Source organism: Saccostrea echinata, unplaced genomic scaffold, assembly GCF_033153115.1.
Source record: "Saccostrea echinata isolate AGI-Se365-2 ecotype Australia unplaced genomic scaffold, CSIRO_AGI_Sech_v1 ptg000034l, whole genome shotgun sequence".
Classification (NCBI taxonomy): domain Eukaryota; kingdom Metazoa; phylum Mollusca; class Bivalvia; order Ostreida; family Ostreidae; genus Saccostrea; species Saccostrea echinata.
In genome coordinates this window covers 6,231,580-6,259,288 of record NW_026889783.1, presented here as the reverse complement: position 1 = coordinate 6,259,288, position 27,709 = coordinate 6,231,580, and the positions used below count along the sequence as shown (strand labels likewise).

Here is a 27,709-nt window from a genome sequence, read left to right as displayed (position 1 = left end):
CAATAGGTCATTTGCATCAATTAAAGTCAAAGTATTTCATGATGTATCTATCATAATACACCCAAAACTCCACCTATTATGTTTCAAACAATAGTAATTTATAATCTAACGCGTGCATAATGATGAAATAAAAGCATTAATTTTATAAAGTGAAGATTATTTCTCCTGCATAAAATGTGCAAATGTGCGTGAGGAGGGAACAGTTATCAATATAGTGTAACAATTATATTAACTGCTGTCTGTATAACTTAAAATTTCTTGTAATAAAGATAAATTAATAAACTTTATGGAATATATGTTGTATACATATAATTCACTATAAAATGTCACTAGAGTTAGCAAGAACAGACCAAATCTATAATTTGTTATATACAAATTCGTGGCCACGAATTTTGTTTCCTTCCCACGAATTTTATTTCATGGCCATGAATTAATTACAAAAAATCTCATACCATGTTCTTTTGTCCTATACCAGCCACCGGACGACACTCACTATTTCACAGTAATGTATCAAGAACACTGTTCCGTGGGCAAATCAAGAATTTTTCCGAGGGGTTAAGGGGAAGGGGGAAACCCATTTTTGTTGAAAATAATGGTGTGAATATTTCAGTTGGCTACCATCAAGAGAAAAACGTATTTTTCATAAACATATCTTTTTTGAAGAAGATCCTAGGAGGTTATACTTTTCCGGGAGGGGGGGGGGGCGGCAAAGTCATTTTCAGCCCATGAGAATCTTAAGGGGTGGGGGTTCGCCCTTGTGTTTATATTTCAATAAGAACTTGTGACTATATCACGCATTGCATTCCAACCCTGTTATTTCTATCATTGGTGCATTTTATCACGTCATAAGTTTTCATAAGTTGAAATCTATCTTGATATACAATGTAGAAATATGACATAAAAAGATTTTTTTCAAAGATGAATAATATATATATATATATATATATATATATATATATATATATATATATATATATATATATATATATATATATATATATATATATATATATATATATATATATATATATATATATATATATATATCAGGGATGGCAATCGAATACAGAATTGCTAATCGGTTAACCGAAAGACGTTCCGACCGATTAATCGGTTAATCGTATCAAAATACACATTTTCCTTATGTTTTATTTTTCAAGTAAACTCTAGTTATATACATAAGAAAAATAAAAAAGGCGTTAATGCTTGATTAGTACGCTATATATTATATTTTATTTCAATTTCGAATGGCAAGAAAAAAAATAAGGAACCCATGAAACATCGCAGAAATTGATATTGTTACAACACAAGGTCATTGTGCATTGTCACCATAAACAGAAACTGAGTCTGAAATAATTTACAATGTTTGTTTGAAAATATAATTTGATAGATAACTGCGAAGGATAGACGGGGTAAGATACATAGAGGATATTCAATGTTTTGTAGATGAATATGGAATTTATTTCACGAGTGGGACAGGATTTTTTGATATTTTCACGAGTGCGAAGCACGAGTGAAAATGTAAAAAAAAAAAAATCCTGTCTCACGAGTGAAATAAATTCCATATTCATCTACAAAACATTGAATTTTCTGTTTATTACATTTTCTTTGATTTTCCCTTTGCCTCTGTCTTTTCTTAACACAGTGTCATAGGCTTGACGTCATAGTTGAGCGATTGAGACGTCATAGCTTAGCAGTTGTGTGATTGAAAACATTACATAGCATGGGTTTTAGCAACATATTTGGGAAGAAATTTGCAGTTTTAGCTCTATCAAGATGCTTAGTTACTATCTCTATCTTATGACAGGCCAGAAATTATTTTTTACTTACTTTGATATCCTTTCACACTGTGAGAGAATATCATTTTGGTATCCTTTCACACTATGAGAGAATATCACTTTTATTCAATAAATAAATCACAGTATTTCACTGTTGAAAATGTAATAAACGTTGCAATCATTTAAATCATTTAACAGAACTCAACAAAGATTTAATTGATATCATAATTAAGAAAGGCTGGGTAACGACATGGTATTTAAACAGCAATTAACACTTCGTAAAGTGACCAATTACCCCTAACAAATTCAATATTGAGAGTCTTGATTAAATTATTTACCTCCAAATCAGCCTTATTTAATGTGGAAACGTTATAACTTATCAATATTCACAGTGCCTGGGAAGGCCAAGCAACAGGTGGGGCCAATGGCCCCACTGTTCGTAAAATGATGGGGCCATTTTGAAATTTAAGGGGCCGAGGGGAAATATATTGGGGCCATTCTAAAATAAATCATAGTATGATGCTATAGGATAATGCATATATCTCTGACAATAAAATTTAGGAAAATTAAAAAGAAAAATGCGATAGGAATTGACAAGTCATATGACATTGACTAGTACAAATGATTTTTCCGTCAATCGTCATCTAGATTCTAACCAACTAGTATTTAGAAAAATTGTATTTAAACCAAAAGCACCATTTTTTAACGATGACGATTTAGAGATCACGGGACAGGCTAAAATAAGTGGACTTCGTTGAAAGGGTTTTTCATTGTAAGGTATATAAATTTTCCATGTGCGTGACTTTCGTAAACTGGTAAAGCTGTGGTCAACCATCGAAAACGAATTGACACTTACGAATCGAACAACATGGAAAAAAAACTGTTTCTATGCCAGTGGATGTCAATATGCCGAATGATGGTTCCGATTTTATTATATAATATATCAAGATTATGGCACGCCGATTGCTTCAAAATTATTTTCTGCACGACCTTAAACAAAAATTACACGAGTAAGTAAAAACTTACACAAAGTGAGGAAAATATACACGAAGTTATTGAAATTTACACAAACTATTGAAAACTGCACAATCAACAAAATATTTACACGATAGAGTGAGAAAATTACACAAACATAAAAACGAAAACTGCACGAGTGAGAATACATCGACATAATACGCAACGCATCCTCATTGCGCACATTTCATTAATATTCATTAGAAAACAGGTCAATGTGGCTTGGATGCTTGAAACACACTATAAATACAAAAGGAGTAGTAAGGTGTTAGTAATCTTTTTAAAAAAAGATTCTTTTAAAATTCCGCTAGACTTTTAAGAATATGTAAAACATATATTATACATGTAGATAAATTGACAGGCACACAATCTTAAACTTGTAGTATATGAATACTCCCGAATAAAAAACATTCTACAAAGAATACATGTATAGATAACGTAAAAAAAGGGGGGTGCATATTACAGTTGTGTGTTTAATTGTTGGATTTTTTAGTAGGTCATTCCTCTATATAGCAATTTCTTTTGAAAGTTTAAAACAATGACATATAGGCCTAAATTAAAATAAATAAAAACAACATGTGATATAATACAGGAGAGTTAACAACAAATCAAACTCTTCTCCTCCACCACCTACTGAGTGTACTTTTGGTAATAATCAAGGATGTGCATGCGTGACCTTTTCATACAGAGATCCCTCCCTGCTGATTCTGGAACGAAAGACACGCTACCTGAAAAAAACCTTGACAAGCAACAAAAAAGGTAAAGTGTCCAAACTCGAAAATTCTATTTCGTGGGGGGGGGGGGGGATCTTCCACTTTCTTTTCGAAACATTATAATACCAAATTACTTTGATTTAAACTATCCTACAACGGGGGGGGGGGGGGGCAACCAGCTTTTCAGTGGACATTTACAATAGAAGTAGGTTATGTTTGGAAAAAAGGGGGGCAGGTCCCTACTGATGCTGCGTGCCTGAAATATTTTCTAAGAATTTAAGGGTACATATAATAGTCTATCGAAATCAGGATTGCAATTTAACTGATTTGTAACGATATTGTAAGACCAAATTCAAGAAGATGTACAAGATGAACTTAATTAGCTGGGACTTGGCTACACATGCATATTTATTTTCAATGAAGATTTTGACAATAATAAATTTGAACACGGTAATAAAACAAAAATTTCTTGAAGTTTATTTTCATCATATGTTTTCTTATATTTATTCGTCGTCATGCTCGAAGTAAAAACAAGACCTGGTTGATGCCATTGATACACATGTACAATATTGCTATAAAGCAAACTTTTTAATTACTTGTACAAATATACGTACAAAATTCATATTGCATAGATTCGGCTTTTTAACTCATAATATGAATTTTCAAAATTGTTAGATATGCACATGAATAATCTTTTAAAAAGTGGAGCTTGTATCAAATATGTTCCTTGAATGTTATTGGAGATTATTTTCATTTTATAATTATACAGTCATGTTCTTTTTATAATGACTATGTCTTTGGGTAAAAAAGTGTTATTACAAAAAAAAAAAAAAAACAACTGTTCGGTTAATAATTAAAATTTTATGCATACAAATTCGAAATGTAAAGAAAATTTGTTATCTTGGAAAATCTTTGTCAAACCTCGAGCTCCATAAAGAATATGATTTATTTGCATTTTTCAAGAGCGATAAAACGCGTTCTATGTTCTTTCTATTTATTATAATATCCATTCCCATTTTCTTATTTGTAACATGGTACGTAGATGTATTTAGTAAATCACTATGTTTTAAAATTTTCTGACGTGTCATTATCGTCCAACGATTTGAAACTTTAATAAATACATAGATTCAGATGTTGCGACTCAACCAATCCACGAACCAGATCCGCCACTAATGTCATTAGTTTAACCGGTGCCAGGATCATTTGAGTAGAGTTTTATTATTTCATTTAGACATAAGTAACAAAACACAAAACCGCATGTATATAAAGCACATAGAGTATATATTTTTCCTTTATCTGGTCCTTTTTATTAAAAGTGAAAACATTTATCAAGTAATCGCCATTACGAATGAGGTTAACGCTTTCCCTTAGGAATATCTTGTTGTCCATTGAGTAGTTTTTGACTGAAAATATGCGATATCATGGAAGGAATTCATAACAGTGTAGGCTACAGATATCCAACCAAAATTGATATCCTCATATTTTATAAGTAAAGATACATGTATAATTAGAAATATTTTTTTTAAGTTTGACTTTAAAAACATACTGTGTATACCTAAGGTCAGGTAATCCCCACTTTTTAATCTTTTTGAAAATAAAAAAATATATCCAGCTAACTCCCAAATGAAAAAAAAATATGCTCAAATGAAATCATAATTACATGTAGTACAAATGAGAAGTACCGAAATAAATTCTACAATTTAATGATTATAATCAGCAATAATTCTGCCATCATTTTCCTGAAGAATCCACTTTATTAATCGTTTTATTATGCATGTGTTAATTTTTGTTTTATACAAATAATTTCCGTTAAAGTTGTATCTATAAGTTAGATAATTTTAAAAGGCCATAGAGCGTATATTTTAAAAGAAATAAATTAATTATTCTATCATTTTTTAAAGCAAGATCTGTTTATCGTTAGGAATTTAGAGTTTGCTGTGTATTACTTTTAGTTCAGAGTCGAGTGCATCATATGCAATGGTACTTCCCCCCCCCCCCCCCGCATTATAACACAAACACCGATTTCTTTCTTGTCACAATTTATGTCCGGCATCATATAATACCTCCATATTTTGGCTAGGATCTCGGTCAATATAAGAAAAATATAATATCTCCGAACAACTTTTAATTTTTCTCACACAGTTCACAAGAAAACACTTCATTCGTTTGATTGGCATTAGCTAGAAATCGGATCGAGTTTTAGCAAAGAAATAAAGAAGCAAACAAACATGCATATCATCGTCAACGCCATTTTCTCTCGATTACATCCAACATTCAAGAAGAGATAAAGAGTACAGAAAACCAAGAACACAATGAATATTCTATGTGCATAATAATGATATGCGCAGCTGTATGCGCAGTAAAATTGTTTGTGTAATTTTTATTTTCCTCTGCTCGTTCAGTTTTTGATTTTACGTTTGTGCATTTTATACCCATTAATCGTGTAAAAAATTTCGGATTCGTGCATTTTTCGTTATGTTTGTGTTAAAATCATTCAAACTATGTGCAATTTTTACCGATACGTGCATTTTTATTTTACTCGTGTATATTTTTCATCAAGCTCGTGTATAAAATCGTGATCGTTGTGCAGAAAATAATTTTGAAGCAATCGGCGTGCCATACAAGATTCCATCTAACTTCGATGAAGAATACAGATAGCGCGGACTGCGATGAACTTACAAAGTAATAAAACATGCATACCCGCATTTTGCGGGGTGCGCCGCATGGCGCTGCGCACCATTAATATTATTTCATTGCGCCATTTTTCGACAGTATGCGCATATGGCGCATGGCGCGGCCCCTTCCCAGGCCCTGTATTCAGGGTTTTTTAACATTGTAAATCGTGTTTTAAGGAAATTTGCACCTATTTAATTTTTTTTCCGACTAACCGATTACAGTTTTTCTAACCGATTACCATCGTTCCAACCGAGTAACCGGTTAACCGATTACAAATTGCCATCCCTAATATATATATATATATATATATATATATATATATATATATATATATATATATATATATATATATATATATATATATATATATATATATATATATATATATATATATATATATATATTTAATGGTTTAGTCTTTACTATGCTAAACTTTATACATATTTGATATTTTTAAAATTGAAATCAAAAGTAAATGATGAAATCGGCAAAAATGAAAATCATCTTCTAATTCTCCATATCTTCCCTCCGTTTGGAAAAATATCATCAGATACTTTTGCTTGTTTATCTTATTTCGAAGAAACTTTAACACGTGTTAATTTACAGAGGTATTGTAAAAAATAATTAATGCTCAGCTAGAGCATACACCCGTGTTAAAGAGGCTGGGGGGGGGGGGGGTGTGGCCATTTTTAGACTATATTGATCTCCTTTAGAAGAAGAGCTCCATATGAAGATATAGAAAATGATCAAATTTTAAAACTAAAATTTTTGAAATTTTTCTATGCCAAATGATAGTTGACAGCTTAAGATATCATATCTAAAAAATTAATTTAATCTGGTGGTTAATTTGTTGACCCCCAGCCTCCTTAAAGTCATATATGGCGTATTTTTATAAATTCAGACTAACTAAAATTAAAAAAAAGATCTTTCTATTTGTTTTTTTACCTTATATAAAGATAGGACTTTCCTGTAAATTACACAATTTAAATCAATCACGTTTCAAAGATATTAGAAATCTAAAACAATAACCGATTTATTCACCGGCTTCGCATTTAATAGCGATTCTCTATAACCACTTAAACTTCTTTGGCACGCATGGTCACCGATTTTGATGAAACTTTGCCCATTATTACAACTTGACACCAGAAACATATATCAAATAAAATTTCGTTGCTATGTGTCTTGGTTGCCATGGTAACAACCAAGCTACTTTGAATCTTTATTAAGCCTTAATAAAGACTAAGAAAAACAAACAAACTATTCTCACAAAAACATGACACCTTGTTGCCACTTATGCTATAAAGAAAATATTTAGAATTTATCTCTAAGTAAGTGGTAACCATGGGTACATTTTGAATACATTTTAGATGCTGAAAAATGCTGAAAAACGCTCAATATTCACTAATGACAGATGTTACATGATCAAACTCAATCAACAACCAAAGAAAAACAATAAAAATATTTGACCTTAAGTAATTAGGTGTTGGCAATATTATTCTAAAAATAACTTCCATGGTTGCCATGGTAACACAGTGTAACCATGCAAAATCTGTTGCTAAGGTTGGGATAATGCTACTATCTTGAGGAAAAACAATAAAGTTCATGAATGGCACATATACATCCTTAGGACCTTGCAACACCAACAACATATGAAATATTGGGATTAATTGTTACTTTGCAGTGTAACCATGGAAACAACGTACCAGTTGTTTAAAGTGATATTTTTTTGCTGCTTTAAGAGTTTACTTACCTTTTAATCAAGAAACATATTATTTGACTCACCTTGAATAGAGCTTATTTGGTAGCATTTAAGTTGAATATCATATAATGATAAGATTTGTTGAAAAATACAACACTGTTGCTATGGTCACAAGAAGGGAAAATGTTCGATTTTGTTAATGTTATATCAATATTAAATCCTATATGCCAGCTTTTTGCATCCGGTTAGAGATTGGGTAGTAGTCAAAATTGAAAGTCAGGTTAGCTGTTCATATATATCAATCATAAAAGTTCTGGGAATCTACATATAAGGGTACGTATCCAAGGAAACAAAATATTTTAAAGATTTTTATGCATATTTTTTCGGCTAATTTCCATAGCAACGCTCCATTTAAAGAATTGAATTTGAATTTTTTGAAATGTGAAAATTAGGGTCACACCAGTGCCTTTAAAAACTGATCATCAGTTATATAGAAATATGCTTTTCAAAAAGGCAGAATAAGATTAAAACGCTAAGAGAGTAAATTTAAAATCCCTTTGTGGTATTAAGACCATGGCAACCATTGCCAACCTATAAGAAATATCATATATCGTCTTTGGTATATGTTACAAGGATCTGCTTGCATTTAAACCTATAATTGTTTTTATTCTTAAGTGTATGACTTAAAAAATTAAATGAACAAAATTAATACTTTTGAACACTTTGTTTCCATAGTAACGTATGTAATAATGATTTACCAAACATGTTTATCATGCATTTAAGACATCAGGCCTTCAATTTTCAGAAACAGTCATTGCCACTTGTTTGCTTTGCTGCAAACGTTAACTGTGGGACTCTGAACATGTTGAAAAATGCCATTTTTCAAACTTTAGGACATGTTGCTATGGTAACCATGATACGTAGCAACCAATTTTTGCCTGATTTGAGTTTACGGTATCAAAGACTTTTTTCATAGAGAGTTTGGAGAAATTCTGAGACTATGTGTGCCACAGCTCCTATATAAAAGTTAAAGTCATTACAGAGAATGGCTCTTAAATAACAGACACAGTTTAAAGTCAATTTAACTATGGAAACATGAGATTATTCAAGTTCAAAATCGGTGAATTAACATATATCATGTTTATCTACACTGAATTTCGTATATTTATTTTTTTTTAGCTCAGATATGCCATAACAAAAACTTTTTTTCGATTACTCAATTCTGAAGACGAGGAAATTCTTAATTTTGTGGGCAAATGTATTAAAGATAACATATATCATATATTAGTCTTATAATTTTATAAATTATTTTTACTGTGTAATTCAATAAATCTGATTGGTTTGCTTGCTAGCACGTGCAAAATTATATTTTACGATATTGACTCGAATTACTAAAAATAACTTAGGGGACAAGCAAAGATGTGTTTATAATAGTGAAAAGTCTTTATAACTTAATACAAATTCCTATATAATGAATTTGTCTCTATCCTTTCCAGAAAAATAATATAACAAATGTAACCCATTGACTCGGTCATTCCTTAAGACCCTTTCACAATTGGCGCACGAGCACTTTACATTACTTTGCGATCGAAATTTTTTAGCTTCGCACGAGATCTCGCATACGTTGCACGATATCTCGCATTCGTTGCATGCTAATCTCAGCGAGATCCGTAGAGAATAAAAATTTTGGTCTGCATGGTATTTCTACGGTAGAAATACCAGACCAAAATTTTTATTCTCTACGGATCTCGCTGAGATTAGTTGCATGCATTTTAGTGATCGCATCAAGTCTCCTCAAAATAGTGGACATGCACACTATTCAGACGCGACCAAATGCGATCCAAATTATCGCAATGCAATGCACGAACATTAGTACGAACGTCTTACAACGTTTTTTGTACTTGTAAGAGTGATGCACGATTTTTAAAGGTCGTAAGATGAATCGCAGCCGTCTATGCGTGTGTTTTGCGACCATGAGACTGTTGCTCAACGTGTCTCATGTAATCATGCAACGTTTTACTATCATTGCACGATTTATCAGCTTCAATTTGCCATGCAAAGATTATATATATACACCATATATATTATATATATATACCAATACGATATCAAACCGCCGAAACACTTTACTGTCATAACAATACAGTCAATAATTAATTGCGCACATTCTAAACGATAACAATATTAGACGAAATAAGAAAAATCGCAGCACTGTGTCGGGTTCTCTCAATTTAGAATTGCGTGGCTGATGGGTGTTGCCTAAATGCACTCGAACGAGCATTCGAACCATGGAACGCAGGATCGCACGAGCGCCGCACGTCCAATCGCATTGGCGCATGTTCAATCGTCCGATCACCTGATCACTTGCGCGATCCTATCGCATTATCTTACAACACTCGCTTTCATTGTATATCAGTCGCATATAGACGCAAGATATATCGCAAGATTTAATGCGTTTGCATCGCACAACGGTCGCTTTAGATCTTGCGAATTTCGTACGAACACTTTTTCATATGCGATTATTTCGGCAATAGTTTACGATCCAAATCAAATTTTTTCGGTCGCACGAATATTTTGTCGCGTCTGCTCGTGCGCCAATTGTGAAAGGGCCTTTAGGTATATCGACTTCACAGAAAAGCATATCGACTTCGCACTTCGTGCTCAGTCGATATATGCTTTTCTGTGAAGTCGATAGTGAAGTCGATATAACTATGGATTGACCACAGGTACTCCCCCTCCCCCTCCCCCTATACATTTTAATGTAAAGTGGGGTATTTTTTGTGTGGAACGATTATTTTGGGGTTTTCACGATTTTTTCCTATGGTACACATGATGAATAAGTGCAATAAATATAATTTGTGAAAAAAATGTCCAACAAGTCCCGGGGTTGAATATGGGGGGGGGGGGTCCTGTCCACAAGTACCTGTGGGATTGACCTCATAAAAGGGCAATATTTGCATAATATAATATCCTTTTGTCATAATAGATCATTGTTAAAATGAGCAATGCCATGTACTTATTGTTACTATATATCCGTTCAATGACTTGTCTTTTTCCTTATTATGGCAATAATTTCATATTTGTTTATTTTTGGGCTCTAAATCAGAGATAAATCATGTATTCTGTATACATTGGGGTCAGCAAGTCCTTGCGTCCGATATTTACTCAGATAACCTAGCTAATGGCGATGAATCACTTGTGAATTATTTTTGTTGTTTTGTTGTTTGTTAAATGTGTCTATTGATTTTTCAATTTTTGACATAACATGGGGGTAATGTGAGAACCGAGGTTTAAATGGATACGGAAACGATCTAATCTTCATTGTCCAAGGTACAAATACAACAAGCGGTTTGGGGTGAAAACGCTCCGTCTCAGATATAGAGATATATATGTGATAGAGATGGGGGAAAATCTTAATAATTCACCTTCTTTTACTCTAGGATATATGTTTTTTTGTTTACTGTAGGATACGTTTACAAGAATGAACATGCTTTTTTTTAAATATAAAATTACTACAAAATTGACAGTACTAAATCTAACCTGAATTTTATGTTATTTGTTGGTTGTTATTTTTTTTTATATATCAATTCATATACTAGTGTATATATATATATATATATATATATATATATATATATATATATATATATATATATATATATATATATATATATATATATATATATATATATATATATATATATATATATATATATATATATATATATATATATATATATATTGTAAATACTCATATGAGGTCAAAGAGAGTTGCATCAGTTGGCATAAAAAGGAGGATACGGAGAGTGTGTCTGAGAGAGGTACGAACGACAACTCTACCAGGGAGATTGGTTCTTCTGTTTGCATTAGTAGAGTAGCAATTTCACTGGGAACCCATAAAAAACAATTTCCGGTTCCGGTGCCCAGGTGAAAAAAATGGCTGAACCTTAAATGAAACTAAAAACAAAAACATTTCTTTTTAGGATAGAATCGTAAGATTACCACCAGTGTGAAGGTGGGAATTTTCTGCTTTTTGAATTAGTAAAATATAGAGTATTCCGACAGATCTGATAATATATCGTGGCATCAGTTACTATACAAGTTGCACTGACCAAGAGGTCACACATTGAATATTGAGGAAGGGTCGCGATGTAAGAACTGTGGATTGATCATGCCGGCGTACCACCTAGTCTGGCTGACACTCGAGATCTTTGTTTTTGGTTTGTTTCACTTTTCTTTATTTGGTGATGTCATATCTAGTTATCCTCTTTAAAAGTCACAGGTCCTATATATAGTATATATAGATAGGTTTCAAAAGCATATAAAATATTTTGCGATTATTAAAGGAACTATTGCAATATGGTCCAGTTTAAATTATATATGTAACAAATTATATTATGACATGAACATCTATTTATATCTTGTTTCACAAAAACTGTAATACTGCTCTTGCAGGGCTAATTGATGTAGTTTGGTGAAATATGATCTAACAGCAACATTATTTAATTATTAATTTGCTTTTCAAAAGAGCTGTGATGAGTACCTCAGTTATCTTGAAAGGAATAAAACATGTATTTTTATCTAATTTAATCTTGTTTATGTACCATATATTTCTAGTATTTCACTTTTTGATTAATAACACTTAAGCACAGGGGCTTGTGTAGAGAAAATAAATCAGTTAGAAAATTAGTACCTCGGAGAAAAAAAAAGTCTTAGTCAATTTCTCGCATAAACATCCAAAATCGACAACTCCTTGGCTTCTGCAGAAAACGAAAGTATGTCATGTGACGTAGAAAAAGTGCCAAATATGAAAAGAGATAGTAGTAGCACTTCTTGGTAAGAAAATGACAAAGTAGTGTCTGGCATTTTTTCTTCTTTTCAAAATTCGAAACTCTCGGATTTCATTCTTGGTAAATGTAAAGCTCTGAGACAAACCGAGCGACACTACGTCACGTGACATACTTTTGTTTCTGCAGAAGCCAAGGAGTTGTCGATTTTGGATGTATACGCGAGAAATTGACTAAGACTGTAAATGTAGTCGAACAAAGATTAAAACCGCATGTAAGACCTTCAAGAAAAAACATTTATTAAGGGATATGAACTGGCTTGTATGTCTAGTTTAATAATTTAAACGAGAAAATAGCCGATGAAGCAAGGTGGTATCCAAAATGGCGTCCTCCCTTGTTTTTTTCTCTGAGGTACTAATTTTCTAACTGATTTATTTTCTCTACACAAGCCCCTGTGACTTAAGTATGCAGTCCATTTCAAGTCGGTACAAAAAATGTATCCTAAATTAAACACTCTCACAACATCAAAGGTCTTGAGTCAACATATTGCTTGGACTGTTGCTGAGAAAGATCATTTGATATTTTCAGGCTTCCTTTTTCTCATTGAAAAGCACCAATCCAATTGAAGCTAAATTTATAAGTAGACAGATATGTAAACAGGAAGGGATCAGTTGACACCTCAAATGCATGTGTTACAAGTTGTTTATCACTGAAAGGTTTAATGTGATTGGTTGACAAATAAGGATAAAAAAAATTGCGAATTGCCCAGCAAGGCATCACTGCAGTCAGCCCATAAAATATCGAATGATCTTTGGGGTCCAACGGCAACATGTTGACTCAGGACCTCTGATGTTATGAGGATGATTTAAGGAACATTTTTCTAGCTTTATGAAATTAACCCTGATATTCCATGAACATAATTAATAAACACTTTTGAAATTTCTGGTGGTCACTTGACTCACTTTTCAGAATTTTGTTGTTGTTATTGTGACAGGGTCTTCCATCATAAGGATAAATAAGGCAAATCTACATAAGGAGGTTCAAATATTTTATTATGTCAAATAATGAAGAATGAATGAAGAAACAAATGAAGAAAAGAAGGTGACCTGTAATGAATGTGACACACTCATACAGACAAATTCACTCACACTATTATTATTTAATTTCAATAGTTTAAAATCAATATTAGATTAATTCTTACCAGATATGACCAAGATTCCATAAGGAATATCTTAGCTAGACTGCCTGCTTTGGTAGATTTTTTGCAGGAGAACATCAACCCTTACTAATTCAAAGTATTGTGCAAGTTCAAAAGAATGAGTCCGTGCCTATGTATTTATACTAACACACACACACATGCGTACATAGCAACTACCCCCACACTGTCTGGTTCTACCACGCTCACCCTGGAATCAACAGTAATCACAAGACAATCATGTGACATTCCAACAACACAATCATGTGACATTCCAACAACACGATCATGTGACACATACCACCTTACAAACCAGAGTACAATACAAACACGATGATGACAAGTATGAATGAAGGAATGAATGGAATTTTACTACAGCTATTTACTATTACATGTAATACCATACTAGCTGTACTAATTAAATAATAACTATAAGTAAAATAAAAATCAGTAATTTTCACTCTGTGACATTATTATTGTGTTTTTGTTTGTTTGATTTTTTTTTCATAATTTATCTTTCCTCAAAAATTATAAATTTATTTTGGCTCAAAATAAATAAAGTTTTGTTAGTATGTTTTGTTTGTTAAGTGCACATTCAAAGACTATTCAGTAGCTTGTTCTTGTGTGTCAAAAAAATTCACTGGTACTGAAAAATTGTACAAACTAGTGTATTAAATATTAGGACAGGTGTGAAAATTTTCTTATTCCAATGCACATCTAGTTTTATAAATCCACAGTAAATACATATGACAGGGCTTTCAAAATCTGCCGGTACCTGGTACTTTTACCCAGCTGAAATCAGAATTGTACCAGTCAAAAATATTCAGTGAAGAAAAATTTGATGACATTTTAATTAAATTGCTTCTGCCAGGTACCTCCTTGTAAACATGGTAAAAGTACCACCTGATTCAAATCTTTTTGGAAGCCCTGCATATGCCATGATGCTCTTTAGAAATTCAATAGATTTGAAGTATAGACAAATTATCAAAGGCTATTCTAAATAATAAAGATGATTATTGACCAGTTTTATATGTGTTAACAGTGATATCTGGGCAGGAGGATGTACAAACAACTGCTTGTGTGGGACGTTGTGACTTTGGCTACAGAATGGACTGTCCCCGAGGACATAGGGTAGCTCCTCGAGATTTGACGTACTATGCTAAACAGACCACAGCCCAGTGCCCTGACTCTGACAACCCGAGCCTGATGTGCCAGACCAGTGAGCAGTGTTGTAGTTACTATGGGGGTGACTGCAGTCTGCCCTTCTCTTATCAGAAAGCATTCCAGGTGTTTAACAACTGTTCAGGATACCAGAACTGTGGCTGGTTCCGTGCAGAGTCTGTACAGATTGGGTCACGCTGCAGCTATAGAGACAAAACAAATTACATCGCTGCCTCCTACAGCTGTATTAAAGGTCGGTCAAGTTTTGTATTATTGCAAATTTTATGCTCAGAGGTGGTTGTTTTTCAGATAGTTCAAAGAGGTGAGAAAAAATATGCCACACATCTAAGAAGTATACATGTCTTATTTTTATGATTTAACATGTTTAATATAAAAAGAACTAACAGAGTAATGATCTGAGTAAAAGCTGAATTTCCTGTCATGAAAAGACAGAAGAATTTATACAGTGTCTACAACAACTACATTGTAATAGATGATCTTCTTTGTACATTTCTCATCAAAATTCATTACTGAATTCACTTGTGAAGAGAGTATTTTTTAAGGAATCTTTGTATGAAAATTCCTTTCTAGAATGATCATGCTAAGATTTAGATTTGTTGAATTTTGTTCTTTTCAGAGGAGACTTTTATTGATATCTGCTCTGAGGCATCAAGACGGGGCAAGTCCGTCTCGCTCCTATACAACGGCTCCCGTTATGCCAATGCTACGGGGGATCCACGTGTCTGTTCCTGTGCTATTTCAACATCTGACTGTGATTCTCCGGGCAGGCTGAAGTTTCGTGCTGTAGATGTCAGACTTCATTCTCACAATGATATCAATCACTGTAATCGTCACAGTCGTGTGACCTTGACTGATACCAAAACATCAGAGGGTTACAGGTGTCAGAACAACTACTTCCAGAAGGGCTTCTATGATCTTTTCTACAGCGCCTCCCCCTATGCTAGGGTATCACTGTACAATCAACCAGGAGTATACCCCTCCCAAGTCTGGTTGGAGGTTTCAGGTAAATGCCTCACCTTTGCTTCAGTTTTCCCCATGTACATATAGGGTATGATGATACTTACATGTATGTGGTAATTATATATTCTGTGAAGCCTTTGACTACATTATAATGCTTCACCTCATTTCTTTTGTTTTAATTGTTTGATGTTGCAGCCACAGTGCGTAATATAGATGTGATTGTAACATGTGGGAGCAACCAGCCTGAGAATTTAGTATTCTGCGGACCCCCATCACTTCTCACCACACCAGCATTTGAACAAAAGACAACGACCAAAACACCAGGTAAGACTAGGCAAGCGCTTAATCTCAGGTGATACAATGGTTATTGAATTGAAATTGAAATACTTCTATGATAATGATATATTATAATATTTATATTTGCTTTCCAGGGGATATATTTGGTCCTTCTGGTAATGAAGGAGAAGTGCCATCTGGTGGAGAAAATGAACCCAGAGAAAAGGAGGATGCAACTCTCAATAAGAAGGGTAAGTGGTCTGATAATATGAGACTGACTTATGTACACATTTTTAGCTCACTTGAGCCAAAGCAAGTGAGCTTTTCTGATCAAAATGTGTAAGTTGTTTGTAGTCATTGTCATGTTCATTGTTTCATAGTTTCATCTCCAGAACCACTAGGCTAATTTCAACCAAACTTTGCACAGAACATCATTTTAATTAAGAAAAGGCAAAAATAGGGTGGGTGTTATAAAAAAATATTCTTCTCAACAAAAAATAAAAATGAAACTTATGTGAAAGCTTTTGACATAGTGTAAATTCAAGTTCAAATCATGACGCCCTGGGCTGGGCTGGGCTGGGCTGAGGCCGCAATAGAGGATCAAAGTTAAAATTTCTTTTCATATCTTCAGTAGACCATTATTAGAGATATGAATATGCAAGCATCCCCAGGTATTGCAGATTCAAGTTTGTGCAAATTGGCCCCCAAGGTATGGTTGGGTTCTAATAGGGGACAAAGTTTTACATGGGAATATATAGGAAAATATGTTTAAATATTTTCTTCTCAAGCATAGCAGGACCATGATTAGTGATATTAATGCAAACATTATCAGATGGTATAGATTCTACTATGTTCAAACCATGGTCGACAGAGGATAGGATGCAACCACAATTGGGCATCAGAGATTTACATGGGAAATTTTTTTTTAAAAAGCTTCTTTTCACAAACAGTGGGACCATGTTTAGTGATACTAATATGCAAACATTGGCATGTCTTGTAGATTTAAGTGTTTGACCCCATAGAGTAGGGTGGGGCCACAATAGAGAATTAATGAAAAAGACTCTACTTGAAAAGAACAACATGGTTATGATTAGTCATATTAATATGCAAGCATCCTATACCCTCTTCCCCCTCCCTCAAGGATAGGATGGGGCAAATATTCTGAAGAATAGTGACTCAGGTGAGTGTTGTGGCCTATGGGCCTCTAGTTATCTGCCTAACATATTGTTTTACAAACTGAAATAAATTTTGTGGAGTTGACAAGGATGCAAACAGATGATATGTCAATCAAATGACTATGTATGTTCTCAAATTGTTATACAATGTGATAAAGACAAAAGATGATACTTTTGAAGAGTTGATCACAGTAGTATTTTATGAATTATTTAAGGTTTTGCATGGCCTGGTAAGTTAATTACTGTGTTACATCTTATGAGGCAGTATGTGTCTGTTTATGACTGTCACCATTGTCAAATAGAGCAGGAATTATTATTTTTTAAATCAATTTTTCTTGAGGAAGCTAGCATAACCTGCAATTCTTACTGGCTAAATTTCATGTTAAAATTTAGTGTATAAACTTGTTCATAAATAAAAAGTTTATTTAAACATTCCTTATGATCAGGAAATAAGGAAGCAATAATAGTAAGCCATAAACAGAGACATTCTGTACCCCACCTTTATCAGCATCTGTGTAGTCTTGAACATATCCAGAGTAATCTCATTGAATGATATCACCACATATTGTTGATGTTTTGAGAGACATCACCAGACACTATTGATGTTTTGAGGGACATCACCAGACACTATTGATGTTTTGAGAGACATCACCGGACACTGTTGATGTTTTGAGGGACATCACCAGACACTATTGATGTTTTGAGAGATATCACCAGAAACTATTGATGTTTTGAGAGATATCACCAAAAACTATTGATGTTTTGAGAGATATCACCAAAAATATTGATGTTTTGTGAGATATCACCAAAAATATTGATGTTTTGAGAGATATCACCAGATACTGTCGATGTTTTGAGAGATATCACCAGATACTATCGATGTTTTGAGAGATATCACCAGATACTGTTTGATGTTTTGAGAGATATCACCAGACACTATTGATGTTTTGAGAGATATCACCAGACACTGTTGATGTTTTGAGAGATATCACCAGAAACTATTGATGTTTTGAGATGGTTTTGGTGTATGAGATACTGTATCAGATCCAGCACTTGTCACCCTCACTAAAGCATGATGTCTCTGTCACTGTTTATCACCAGATTATATTTACATGTACAAGCAGGGCTTATTGTGTACAGTTCAAGAAAAGTATATCATGTATTTTGTCTTGATGTTCTCAAAATGATTGTTTTGTTTGATACTTGATTCCATGTGAGGTCATAGTAATTAACAATACTATGTGTATTACTAATTATTATACTTAAAACAGTCAATCTGAACTATGCTGGATATATTCAAAAGCCTGTCAGAGAAATTTTCAGTATGACAAAGATGTGACACCATACATGACATAAATATATATGCTTATGTCTAATTTAGAAATATGTATGCTGAATACCATGATAAATCTAAAAGAATAAAACAAAATGGTCATTTTATTTTTCACACTTTTACAGGATCTTACTTGCCTAGTAAAAAGTGATGCCGGCTAGTAAAATTTTGCCATTGCTTGCTCGACTTGGCTAGTGCTGAAAAATGTTTTCGGTACACAATACTACAGGGTCCTGAATGACTTTGTTAGATTCATACAACTTCTCACAGATTTTTATTTTGCATGAAATTAAGATTCAGTCAAAATCACTATTTCTGTAGCATTGTTCACATTTTAGAGCTTTAAAATGTAATTTGGGCCCCGATCTGCCCTATAGTGATTAGTCTGTCTATCTGGTCCATCTATCCATCCGATTTCATTTGTCCAGAGAATATTTTCTCTCCCCTTGGCCCAATCAAACTCAAACTTCACCCATAGAATGCCCATAGGTAGAGGATGTGCAGTGACCTTGAACCAATTTCTAGCTGAAAGGTCAAGGTTGAAAAAACTCTCTATGTAAAATCCTTGTCTGGAGCATATTTTCTCTCTCATTGTTGAGTTCAAACTTCATTTATATAGAGTGACTGTGGGTAGAGGATGTGCAGTGACCTTGAACCAATTTTCTAGACAAAAGGTCAAGGATGAAAACTTCTCCGTGTAAAATCCTTGTCCTGAGCATATTTACTCTCGTTGGCCAAGATGAGCTCATGCTACATCTCACCGTTAGAGTGCTCATGTGTAGAGGGTGTGCAGTGACCTTTAGCCAAGTTTCTAAGTTAGTGGACAAATTATAACAAATCTTTGTTAAAAAAAAAAAATTGAGCTTTTTTTCTCCCATTGGCCCCATCCAGTGGCTAAAACTTCATGAAAGAGTGTCCTTAGATAAAGGTCTTTCTTCCTAATTTCCTTTGCTAAAAGCGGGCACTTTGAGATGGTCACCATTTCAAAGGTGTCCGGTTGCAAATTTATCTTCACAGGGATATACTGGAAACAATCATGCATATAATATTAACTTTTGATTTGAAGTTAAGGTCAAAATCTAATAAATGTGTGTTTGATGCTAGATTCATTATGATATCATAATTAATTTAAAAATAACTTTTCCCTTACTTTACAGCTGTGATTAAAGTGACACTGTGATGCAAACACAGGAAAAATGACAGAAATAAAATTTTTGCATGACAACCATGCATTTTGTTCAATTCTTAAAAGTATTAGGTTTCAGAAAGTTACAGGTTTCAGAACTTAAAAAATCTAATTTTATAGAGAAAAAAATAAATTCTTTTCTGCCCCAAGACCATCTTTGCTAGCCAAGAGTTTCTGATCTGCTACTTTTAAGAGTAGTGGATCAGAAACCCTTGGCTAGCAAAGATGCCCCAAGATGTATATTGTTTCTTCCTCCTTATTGTATGTGTGTGCAGAAAAGTTGAAGTTACAATGGTCTAAGTCCAAAGAAATGAGTTTCTGTAGACCGAGGATTTTAATACAATCTTCAAAAAAGATTATCAGAACATATTCCTCACCTTTGCATGCTCCAATTTTACACTAAAATGAAAGTCATGTGACCTTGACATGGACAATAACAATGATATGGTAGATACAACCTTTGTTTTTCTAGCACTTACAATTTGCCGTCTTTCTTGCTTTACAGTGCAGTTGAGTTTGTCAAAACTTCGCTATACTCATATTTTCCATACCACAGTAATTGTTTTGATTTATGATACAAATATCTTTTTAAAAAACACATGATTTTGACTCATTATGTAAGTTTGAATAATATTGAAAATGAAGCATGTTTTTTTTTTTTTATCATTTTTCATTGAAAATGATAGTTTAAAAATGTTTTTTTATTGTGTTTACCTAAAATTACTAGAATGTCCTGATACACCTTATTTTACCAGTTATAGTTATAAAACATCATTTGATTACAGGAATTCATCTCTCGAGAATTCTGTTGGCATCTTTCAGTTACTAGATCTTAACCTTTTATCTGATTCAGCTGCAGAACTATCTGGAACTGACTATCAATGTTTTGCATTAATTTTCATCAATTTAAAAAGAAATGGTTTGTGGAATTTTGTTTTCAACAGTAGACTTATACTTGACATTAGAAAATAAACCTTAAATTTTCTCACTTTAGGCAATTTTATGTTGGAAAATGTATGAAGAAGCCATTGACATTTTCTTTCCTTGCATATAAAGTTACTGTATATTGTGTAAGCACATTGGTTGAGATTTAACCTTTAAGTATAATAATAAATAGGTAGGGTTTGAACCGTTTGATGCTTTCTCCACTGACATTAATGTCAAACATCCTTGTCTTTCTTCTACTCTCCATTTACTCCTAAATACGTAAAAATTCATAAGAATTAATATATCTTACGTGGGGGTGATTGATTATTGGAAGTGTGTTTAACATGGTTGATGACCAAGGAAGATGACCTCAGTGACCTAGTATGGTCACAGTGGGTGATCAGGAGATCCCTAGTCATGCCTGACTGAGCACTGATGGCCTATCTATCAATGGTCAGCGATGGCTCCACGTGAGTCCAGTGTAACATTTCTTGTGTTAAGGAATAAACACCCAATGTTGGTTGACAGTAAGTCTTACAAAACAAAATATGTAAAACTTTGGGAGTCATTTAATATCTACAAAATATCAAATTATTGTGATTGTACATGTATCATTATTTTAATTTTATATATATATACGGTATATATTATGATTATAAATCCATCAGTATGTCATTGACATATCAACATGTTACATTTATTACATAATCCCGATACTGTCTTTAACATATTTATTGTGTATGCAATATGAAGTAATCCTCTCCCTTTATCTGTCTTTGTTACCAGTCATGTAAATGTCCCTTCTACTCTGAGTGAAGGCTCAGTGGGAACACAGTATACAGACTGCATGTTGTGAGATAATCATGTGTATTTTATATGTAAGACCACACGTTTTAGCTTGACATTAATGTTAAATATGTGAACAATTTCAAAGTACTTATGTAAGTAATCATTGTTATTTGACAAATTGGCGTTAGTTTGTTTCAGCACATGTAATGATAACCCGCTTTACTTGACAAGTTTTCCTATCTGTTAGGTGAAATCTGCTGTATTACAATTATATCTACACAACAAAGGAGGATATTGAGAGAAAAATTTAATCCTATTTGAGAACTTAGCATTACCCTGCTATACATTTATAGCTGAGATTGTTCATTGTTGATGCTGCTTATCTACCTTGATTATTTACTAATACAGGTTGTAATTTTTTCAGACCTTGGCCTCATTGTTGGTGCTGTGGCTGGTCTCTTGGTCATCATACTTATCATCGTTATTATCATCATCTGTATTAAACACAGGTTAGTCATCTCTATCAACCAAAAATTGTGTTTAAATAAGTTACATGAATAATGTACTCTTTTTTTTTTTTTATAGAAATTATACTATCTTAATATCTGTGAAATATTAGATGGTATCAAAAGGGAATGTCAGAGTTTGGATTTATTAAGTCCTATTAATGAGTTTTAATATGTGTTTATTTTACAGGAGAGAAAAGCTGCGTAAGAAGCCACCAATGTTGCCACACCCTGTCCCTCTGTCCACACCAAGCTCAGTCATTCCATCTTCATTCCCTTCATCAGACACTGAGGAACGCTACACAGAAGAGCAGTTTGGTGATGATAAATATGGAAATTACTATGAGAGCATGGCTCAGCCTAACGGCAGTATGGATAATAAATCTCCATTCACTCCAGGAAAAGCCATGGGGTCGTTCTTCCCCAATGATCGTCCTAGAGTACCTCCCCCAGCCCCTCCTAGTATTCCTGCCACCCCACCAGTGGGGAAATCTCAAGCCATACAAATCAGAAAATCACCGGAGAACAAATTGGATGCTAACCCTTACCATACTCCTTGGGACGGTTCTGTATTCCAGGCTCCAAGCAACAGAGTGAAGAAGAATGATCTGGCTTATGCCACCAGTGATGAGATTCAGGTGTTGATTCAGAGAATGGAGAACGAGCGTGGACATGTAGCAGAGGGACTCAATATTGCTAAACCTATTCCACAGAAAGGATATATTTACATTGATGATTATCAGAAAGGTCAAGGGGAAAGTTCAAAGGCCACAAATACAGACTTGTATGTCTATCAGAGTGATTCAGATGATTCAGAATCAGAGAGCGAGAACAAACAGGTGAATGGGGACCAATCTGATGAGGCCTCCAATCGGCCATCACAGGGGGAGCAGGGAGTAAGTGAGGGAACCCCCAGATCTAATGACAATTTCTGTGGGAGTGAGGACACTGGGTACCGCTCTGTGGGGAGCCCTGAACATGTGTTAGTGTCGGAGGATGATTATCTTGTGCCTGGGTCCGTGAAGTCAAACTCCAGTAAGGGGACTTCCTCGTCCACAGTAAAGGTTAGTGAGAGGGGGAGTGTGATCTATAATTCATCGTACGGAGAACCATATGATGCCAGACGGAGCGAGGCTGGGAGTAATTCATATGGAGATCCATATGACGCAGTGCAGAAAAAGGAGACTGTTGATGTTAAGACTAAATTCTAAAACTTTGTCTGCATTTATTTAGCAGCTTGCCTGAGAATTAACATACATTGGTAGTGTAAATATTAAGAGGAGTTTTGAAACCTGTGTAAATGTCAGATATAAAGAACATGTGAATATTTTCAGTTAATGTGATTTACAATTATGAAAGGTGGTTTATTAGTGTAAAGTAGAGAAAAAGACCAAGTTGCATAATGTAACAGTTGTATTTACACTACACACACTAGACTTTTACCTGCGAACTGCCAGTTTCCTGGATTGTCCCTGCCTTGTCTCGATGTTGTGATTGGTTGTCGTTAGTCCCTTAGTGTCCATTGTGCCATATACTGCGTGGTGCCGAGTGGGGCACCTGCCACCCCACCCCACCTTGTGGTGCTGTTAATGTTACAGACTGTATCTCATTAAGTTGGCAAAGGACACTGGATGTATAAGTCATAGTATTCTTACTAGTCATATTGGATTAACATGTTAACTGGGGCCTATTGTAGCTTAAAACGAAAGTGAGAGTTACGTAAATTTACCTCCCAAAAAGAAAGAGTGTTTTGTGCATCTACTCCGTTGTAGTGTTGAGAGTATGGTTGTGTCACATTATCTTACTATGCCAGATCTTAATGAGCTGGTCAGGTTGTCATGAAAAAGAAAAGCTTTTTCCCCCTACCAAAGAAGATGAGTGGGATTCATAAAGAGTTTGGGCTTTCAAGGTCAATGTATTTTCTAAATAACATAGTCTGTAGTTAGATTTTGTGTTCATTTGTTTCTTTTACACATAATATTGTAACATGTTTAACATATAATTTTGTGAATTTTATACATCAGTATTAATCTGATATAAAAAGGTTGTAAACAAGATAATATTGTAAACATATTACAAAGATTTCATATATTTGGTCATGTATAAGATATTTGTTGTGTTACATTGTTTCCATCATTTAGACAAGATTTCTTGAGGAAATAATTCTATTTTAATTTATTTTTATTTTTGTGGTTGTGAAATATTATTTACTAATAAAAACTTAAGAGATACAGGGATACTTGAATGATATACTTCTTTTACATTTTGACAAATCATATTTACATAACAATGTTTATGTTAACTCTTTAGCTTTAGAAGGAAGTATTTGTATGTTCATTGTTGTCTATAGTTTGAAGTACTAGGATAGGATCTGAATTTTATAAGAGATTTGAGTTCTCTCTCTTTCTCTCTCTCTCGACTTACTTAGCAGACAGACAGTCATATCAGAGTCAGTTGTAGGACAAGGTTGTGATTTTTAAATGAGGCATTTAATGTTGTTAGCTTCATTCCCTTTTTAGTATTTTTAACAAGGTTTTTCATCTTGATTCCTTCTCCAATAAAAATGTTGCAAAGAGTTTCCATTAGTTAATCATTGAATTACTTCATTGGGCCGATTAAACATTCCAGGTTTTTTTTAATTTTCAAAAAGCAGTTTTCCCTTCACTTTTAGGATTTATCTCCCCCTGGTGCTTCCCTTGTGATACTATCATACAATCATCTACAAACAAGTGGACATTTCTTGGATAGTGTGCTGTCAGCCTCATGTGCTAAAATTATACTTTGAACTCGGTGTTCTTTGCTCAAAGCATAAAGTAGAAGGGAGAATGCTTTTCTGTATCAGTATGTTTAAATTGTTGTATAAAAAAAGAGAGAGAAAAAGAAAAATAGGATTTCACCAAATCTGATTCATATAGCTTATTTCTTTCATTTTAAAAACCTGTGACCGAATGTTTTATTTAATCTATGCATTTGGAACCTTTTATTTAAGAAACATGGTAATATATCTAACTAAATTTGATTTAATTTTTTTTATGAAAAAGAACTAATGCTATTTATATTTACTCTATATAACCATATAAAAGAAGTTTTAAAAGTTGTTATATGTGTTTTGTCTTTTAGAAATTTGTATATAGTATCAATCTAAATATTAATTATAATATTAAATGTAATAAATTTTATATTAGATTTTTCTTTAATGTATTAAAATACTTGTTGTGAAGTATGAGATGAATATTGAAGGATGTTTATTATAATCTTATAGCTGAGTCAGATGAACGTTTTATGGTAAATCAGAGTCAGCCTGACACTTGTGTTGACAGGCCATGTTTTCACAATTTTTCTGTTGTGGTTGTAAAGTATATTGTATTGTTGCCAAATTATTTATTTTTGTCATATAATCTAGAAACATGATTCATTCCAAAATATTGCAAATTTATTTTAACATTCCACAGAATTCTTCATTTGTAGGAATACATGTAATAATTTTCATGACCATAGAAAGATGCATGTTGCCCCACTTTTTTTTTATTAACAAGATTTTAAAGGTGAAGAGAAGCATACTTTTCTTTTTGGTACAAGATTGTACATTCAGCCTGGAAAGACCATGGAGATGTTTAAGTGATAATAATTATAATGTTAAGCTTCACTGCATGATTGGATTACATTTAGTTTATAGGATACTTTTTTCCTCAAAATATTGATCAAGAATTTGATCATGATTCATTTACAGTAGCAACAAAAGTTGTGGTCATATTTTCATAAATTTTTGCCACCTATAAATAAAATATGCGATTATGCCTTAAATTTGATCTTTGTTTTGTTTATTTTTTAACAAGATCTCTCTCTCTCTCTCTCTCTCTCTCTCTCTCTCTCTCTCTCTCTCTCCAATGAGTTGCTAAAGTTAATGAATGAAAACGAAGTACAATTTTATTGATTTGTTTTGTGAAAAAAAAATACTATATTATGTTCATCTGCACAGACATTTCAGGTGAACATAAGGATTTATTTTTGTTCTACATTAGACTAAAAATAGATTGAGAACTTCCAGTTTAGTTCTGAAAAGCTATTTCATCAGCACCTTACCACTCGTGTGAACATAACATTCAGGCACGTGGAATCGAGGGATGGAAAAGGGGGGGGGGGGCTTTTTTTCTGAATGTAAACATCAACTATTAATTTAGATTTAAAATGTTCATTGAAAGTCTGCCCTTCTCCCTTTTTTGGTACAGTATCGTAAAATTTCACTTGCATTAATGGACCTGGCGGCAGAGGTATATGTCAGCTAAAAAAGCTGGTAATCAGGCATTATCAAAATCGTAGAAAAACTGGTGCAAGTTCAACTAAAGTTCAGTTTACTCACCCAAACCAACATACTGGTACATGAGATGACATAATCTTAACATTGAAAGTTTCAACTAGATTTTCTGTATCATGGAAACCATTTAACAATTTATCTTATAGTAGAGTCAGGGAAGGGGGGGGGGGGGTCAAAGATTTTTTTAGGTAACTTATTTTTTTTCTTGTAATGTCTGCCCTTTCAAAATCAACGCTACTTCCTGATATTTATCTCTTCCACATAGCATAAAAAAAATTATGAAATTCCAAATTAATACTTTTGGTTATGTTTAACCCTGCTTTTCTTATTGCATTTTAGGTAGGACTTAGCATAAATATATATGTAAACAAGAAAGATGGAAGAACAATTATTGCTGTTTTTTCAGTCAATATGACGATTTAGCCACCTGAGGACGATTTAGCCACATGAGGAGCCCTACGATAAATATTGTACTCCTCAAGTGGCTAAATCATCATATTGACTGAAAATACAGCAATAATTGTATACTAGTGTTTTCGGGCAACAATTATTAAGTCAGTCATCTCTGGGAAAGAAAATGCCAGCCGCTCGGCATCGGACGATGTTTCGTCACTTCGGGGCTAACACAATTAATGTTGCCCTTAGCCCCAGTCAATATTTTTGTAATATTTTGTGTTCGGAACTATTTTCACGGGGGGGGGGGGGGTTCTTACTTCAGTTACGATCATCCCAAAATTGGGGGGAGCAAAACAAAGAACATGCATTCTTCGTTTTCGCAATAATTGAGTCAAACATAGTCTTTCAGAGGGTTTGAGGGTTTGCAACAAATATATATATATATATATATATATATATATATATATATATATATATATATATATATATATATATATATATATATATATATATATATATATATATATATATATATCTCTATCTATCTACTGTGGAAATTTTCATTCTATGTCCATAACTTTTGTTGATTGAAGTGAGATGTGCGTAACTTTTCACGCGGATGTTGGTAACTTACTTTACAAACAAATTTTGCCGTGAGCAGTTGATATTGACAGCTCAGTACTTATCGAATTGTAATAATATGAATAAATTGATTTTTTCGATTTATCACACATTATCACACAAACAGTAGCATTACCAGCATCCATGGTCACAGCTGATTCACTTGGAGCCTCCAAGTCCC

The 27,709-nt window shown here is 33.4% G+C and overlaps 1 protein-coding gene across 1 annotated transcript; it reads left to right on the top strand.

Moving 5' to 3' along the window:
• The first annotated feature begins 11,884 nt into the window (after positions 1–11,884).
• On the top strand, positions 11,885–26,000 carry LOC133199642 (uncharacterized). Its single transcript, XM_061335497.1, has 7 exons — positions 11,885–12,100; positions 14,905–15,276; positions 15,661–16,047; positions 16,200–16,328; positions 16,436–16,531; positions 22,115–22,199; positions 22,387–26,000. Exons 1-7 carry the CDS (start codon positions 12,052–12,054, stop codon positions 23,405–23,407), a joined length of 2,139 nt encoding a protein of 712 aa, XP_061191481.1. The 5' UTR covers positions 11,885–12,051; the 3' UTR covers positions 23,408–26,000.
• Positions 26,001–27,709: the final 1,709 nt, after the last annotated feature.

Excerpts from the sequence above, each read along its gene's own strand:
- LOC133199642 (XM_061335497.1), top strand. The coding sequence starts at position 12,052 with ATGCCGGCGTACCACCTAGTCTGGCTGACACTCGAGATCTTTGTTTTT. Across the intron at positions 12,101-14,904 it reads ACTCGAGATCTTTGTTTTTG|TGATATCTGGGCAGGAGGAT; the intron begins GTTTGTTTCACT and ends ATGTGTTAACAG. Across the intron at positions 16,329-16,435 it reads GACAACGACCAAAACACCAG|GGGATATATTTGGTCCTTCT; the intron begins GTAAGACTAGGC and ends TTTGCTTTCCAG.